Source organism: Dendroctonus ponderosae, unplaced genomic scaffold, assembly GCF_020466585.1.
Source record: "Dendroctonus ponderosae isolate FM_Combo_2020 unplaced genomic scaffold, Dpon_F_20191213v2 Dpon_F_20191213_2, whole genome shotgun sequence".
In the NCBI taxonomy this organism is placed as follows: domain Eukaryota; kingdom Metazoa; phylum Arthropoda; class Insecta; order Coleoptera; family Curculionidae; genus Dendroctonus; species Dendroctonus ponderosae.
Genome location: NW_026018165.1, coordinates 18,315,105 through 18,319,471, shown reverse-complemented (window position 1 = coordinate 18,319,471; position 4,367 = coordinate 18,315,105). Strand labels below are relative to the sequence as shown.

Here is a 4,367-nt window from a genome sequence, read left to right as displayed (position 1 = left end):
TTAAATATGAAATCGATGCATTTTATTATTCGTGTAATCTTTCATTCGAATAAAAAATAGTGTTCGATACGAGGGCGAAAATTTGTTTTTCGAACACCTGACGGATTGACACCCGAGACGAAGTCGAAAACGACATTTTTCGCCCTTGTATCGAAAACTACTATTTTAATCTCGATTTCTGTTGTCTGTTGGTTGAAAGTCTGCAGCAGTTTTCCTCAAAAACCTTTAAAAATCTCGCAAAAACTTGAACAACCAGGACCTTCAAGCCGATTTCTTCCCATCACCATTTGCACTTTATTTACGTAATTATTTATTTTATATGTTTGTTTTGCTTTTCACATCCTTTTGCGATTCAGCCCCTACGGCAGTATCGGTCTTCGACTGACTTTGGACGCTCCTCCTCAGCACAATGGTCCTGTCCTGGTTGTTGTCGTGGAAGTTGATGTTGAAATGGACTTGCGATTTCGGCTTCATAAATTTCGCGCTTGGATCTGCTGCTTTCAAGCTCGTCGTTGTTTGGTGTCGTTCTAGCAAATTCCATTCCATTCCAAGTAAGTAAAGCTGTGGGTGTTTAGAACCCGCACTTACCGCAGGCGGCCACAGTGGGCATGTTCCTGGTGGAAGGTCGCGAGTTTAGACGCTTGCTCAACTCGCGCTTTGCAGGAAAATTTTCCGGTAATATTTGAATGCCTTTATGGCTCTGTGAGGCTGCTGCTTGCCGACTTGGAGTGATCCGAAGCAAGGGTTTAGGCGTGCTGAAATTCGCACAATGAGAAAACCAGTCTGCTCCACCTCACTGATCTCACCCTGCGGGAGTAGGGGTGGTTTTGATGCTAATGCGACTGCGGGTTTCTCCATTTGCCATCGGGATTTCTTCCAACGTCACCTCGTAGTTCTGCTGGGGATCTTCGCTTCCCACTGCTGGCTCCAAGTAGGGTCTGAAAAATCCAATTGTAGACCGTCTACAGCTTTCAGCATTCGGCTGTTTTACTCCTTTTGCACTGCGGGCTCGTTGTCAAATGCACTATGTCTTCTGCTCGTATTGGAGGCTACGGCATGTGGCTCTATTGGCGTGTCGCTGACTGGGTCTCTGAAATAGTTCACTTACCAACTGAAGAGTAGGTAGGTTCTTACAAGTCTAACAGTGGCAAGAACGCCTATTCTTACCCCACCCAATAGGCGGTACTCTGACCAGACACTCCCGACTGTTTCTGAGGAGTTTGAATCCTTTGGGAGGCACTGGGGCCCAGACTGAGGCCCATGCTTTGACTAGCGCCAGCTCTGGCCATGCTTTGGTAGGCGCTAGGACTCATACTGGGCCTGCCGCTACTCATTTGAGCATGCGATGGGCAGACTGCAGAACTAAGAGGACTGTGGTAAGCAGTTTGCCCTTGTCCAAGCCTTCCGGCCTCCGCTTGGCTGTAACGAAGCAGCGCCCAAATCTTCACAAGAAACCGCCTAAGAAACTGTAACCTACTTGACGCAGTAGGTTCGGGTGGAGCTTGTGGTGTATCGGGAGCTTCCTAGGCTCTGACTGGGCCCACCACGGTCGAAATTGTTATAAATGCTGGGTCTAATCCCTTCTTCCTCTATGCTGTGGTACTGATTGAACGGCCGAGTAACTTGGGAAGCATTATGTGGGCTCACTGTTTGGTATGGCATTGACTGGCCGGACTTATAATTGCTAGAGATTGTGGTCGGGTAAACATTAGATGAAGCGGGCTGATATGAATTGGCCGGGGAAAGTGGCATGCTTGGTCTACCACAATGTTGCATGGGTTCCCTTGTTTCTGAGCAAATACTTCCCTCAATCCCACTGAGCTTCGCCAGGCTGGGGTCCAAAGGGCCACTTTGCTGGGTTATGGTGGGCTCCATTAAACTCGCTGCGCCTGAACCTGAAATTTTGCCCTTGAGTTTCTGATGTTTAAAGAACAAGCATGTTCCAATTGAAAATGTGTCTCAATTAAACGTTATACGCACAAATGGAGCCAACGTAGCTAGCAGATCTTTCAGCGCAGTTTTGCATGTCCACGTAGCTTCCAACCAGGTTTTCCATGTTGATTGGCTGAGTGATTGTTTGGGCGCATTCCGTTGTCATCCTTGGTTCTTCTATGTACGATATTGTCTCGAAATCGTCATCAGACTCCACGTCGTCATCTACTGCAGACAGAGTATTTGCAACAACGGCTTTTTTTTCACGATTTTCATTGGCGTGTTCAATTGAAACAAAGATGAAAATATTTGCGCGCAAAAACATGTTTATTGAATATTAACAGGAGTAATTGGACAAGACGATGTAACTGATTTCTTTCTGATTATGGCAATTTTCTACAAAGGCGGACGACCAAGTGTACACTTGGATGGCTTGGGGCAATTGGGGGACTTTAACTGATGCTCTCGCAGGCAAATGAGCTTGGGAGTGGGCTTTTTAAGCCGTAGTTTTCCTGCGGACATTTTGCCACTGGAAAAATCGGTTTTAACCCTAAATGTTTCCTATCAATTGCCTACAAGGACTACCAAAAATTTCCCAGATCCCCCTTGAAGCTCGTTTGCGAAGAGCAGGTTCTCATGCCATTATTTGCGCTGAAAGGACACGTTATCCGCTCTTCTTCTATAATGATCGAGTAATGGTCGGTTTCGTCCCCTGCAGATCTAGCGCTCTGAGCCACGCAGTTTTTCCTGAAAATCGCACTGAAGGTTGCAAGCTTTTGTTTCCTGTTCAATTTCGTACATTTTTTTGGCCCTCCTTTTCTTCACCAGGGGAAACTTCCGCTGCGTGGTAGCCGCCTTTAGAGGACGAATCTTCCCGCAAGCTCTACATTTCTCTGCAAAACCAATTGGGTTGATCAAAGAATTTGAAAATGTTTCTGTCGTTAAAAGTGGGTTTGGGGGCACAATTTTCAAATTCTTAGAAAGCGCCCACATTGCCGCTGTTAGGGCGGTAAAGAAAGAATCAACTTACCTTTGAACCAACTGGTAAGTTAACTTGAACACTGTCACCTTCTAAGAAATTGAGAGTTGCGACTGCGAGTCGGTTAAATTAGCAATTCGCTCAAGTAAACTAAGGCTACGCTTAAGGCCGCGACCTTCATTTGAAGATTGTCTGGACCCTCGCGACTCCAAATTGATCGTTTTTAGAGTCTATGTTTACCTGGAAGTCGCAGATTGGTCTCGCAAAGGGCGTGGCACCGTCGAATTATATCATCCGGGTCGAAGGACTGTCCTCCTGGCCCATACCCTTCTCCCTGCGGAAGTTTCCGTTTGAACAGAACATGTCCCTATTGAACCTCCCTACTCACATATCTGCTGCAGTTATCCGCCTGCATGTAGGCCTCATTGAATTGATCGAAGGTGGGCCCCATTGAGTCCTCCCTTTCCTCAACTACCACACATTCCCGTTCCCCACATCCTACCAAAGAACTAATCAACCACGATCTCTTTAAGCCCTTGGAAACTGCTACCTTTATCTGAGCATCTACACTCTCTCTGCGTGTAGGTGCACATGCCATCGTCCTCTACAATGATGCAATGCTTGCTGGTGTTGCAGCTTCTATCCAGACATCTGCAATTCGTCCACTCATTTATGCGCGGGTTCTTAAGCTGGAGGAACCTACCTGCAAGGGGCGTTGCTAGCTTCGCAGTTTAGCCCCACTGTGCAAATGGAACCATCGCAAAAATCCGTCTCGCATCTGCAGGAAGCGGGCAAAAAATTGCAAATGGGGTCGGTTTGCACTTCAACACCCTCATTGAAGGGGCAGTTTCTGAAGTTGGGGCCACACACTTTCACTTCGCAGCATAACTGGCATTCATCTGCAAAACAGTCCACTGGAGGGTTTACTTTATTGGGCCCTCGGCCTTACTTTCGTGGCAATTCGTTCTGGTTCCAAGACAGGCTGGACAATCTACAAAAGAAATTGGGGCAATTTCTTGGGGAGTTACTTCGGGAGTACAGTACCTCCAACTCCAGTGTCTTTGCAGGTTTGGAGGGCAAAGTTTTTGGATCCGTAGACTGAAACAGGTGGGCAAATATATGGAGGAAATACCTACTGAAAGTTTCGTTCGAACCTAGATCGTCATCATCATCCAGGCCATTTCTTCGGCTTGCCACTGATCTTCTGGAAGGGGCGGCTGAAACGGACAAATTAATCGGGTTTTCTGGAAAAAGTGCGTTTGCTTCACCTGCCACTGATATTCGCTTTTGGCTAACGCCGCTCGGCTGGTACGTCAAGTTATTAGCGTTGGATCGACCTGCTTTAGCTAACAGATAAATGGAGATAAGCAGAGAGGAGGCGATTAATTGGACAAATTTTGATTTATTTTCCTGACTTTCTTTCCTGGGTTTCAGTCAAATTGTGAAGGAAAAATGT

The 4,367-nt window shown here is 46.6% G+C and overlaps 2 protein-coding genes across 4 annotated transcripts in view; one reads left to right on the top strand and one right to left on the bottom strand.

Moving 5' to 3' along the window:
- LOC109545323 (adenylosuccinate lyase) overlaps positions 1-4,367 on the top strand; it is an 11,983-nt gene that overhangs the window by 1,808 nt on the left and 5,808 nt on the right. The window lies entirely within an intron of this gene.
- The window catches only part of LOC109545321, a 4,913-nt gene continuing 843 nt past the window's right edge, over positions 298-4,367 (bottom strand). For 2 of the 3 annotated variants that reach the window (XM_019915941.2, XM_048663908.1), the window contains 15 exons: positions 4,180-4,257; positions 4,066-4,128; positions 3,956-4,009; positions 3,861-3,902; positions 3,615-3,810; positions 3,462-3,562; positions 3,300-3,409; positions 3,152-3,245; positions 1,981-2,160; positions 1,478-1,895; positions 1,168-1,419; positions 992-1,090; positions 807-938; positions 589-755; positions 298-527 (listed from right to left, as the gene is read on the bottom strand). In XM_019915941.2, coding sequence (XP_019771500.2) covers positions 316-527; positions 589-755; positions 807-938; positions 992-1,090; positions 1,168-1,419; positions 1,478-1,895; positions 1,981-2,160; positions 3,152-3,245; positions 3,300-3,409; positions 3,462-3,562; positions 3,615-3,810; positions 3,861-3,902; positions 3,956-4,009; positions 4,066-4,128; positions 4,180-4,257 — 2,198 coding nt within the window. In that variant the 3' untranslated portion in view covers positions 298-315. The remainder of the gene's footprint in view (positions 528-588; positions 756-806; positions 939-991; positions 1,091-1,167; positions 1,420-1,477; positions 1,896-1,980; positions 2,161-3,151; positions 3,246-3,299; positions 3,410-3,461; positions 3,563-3,614; positions 3,811-3,860; positions 3,903-3,955; positions 4,010-4,065; positions 4,129-4,179; positions 4,258-4,367) is intronic. The other variant, XM_048663907.1, reaches the window with a different exon arrangement.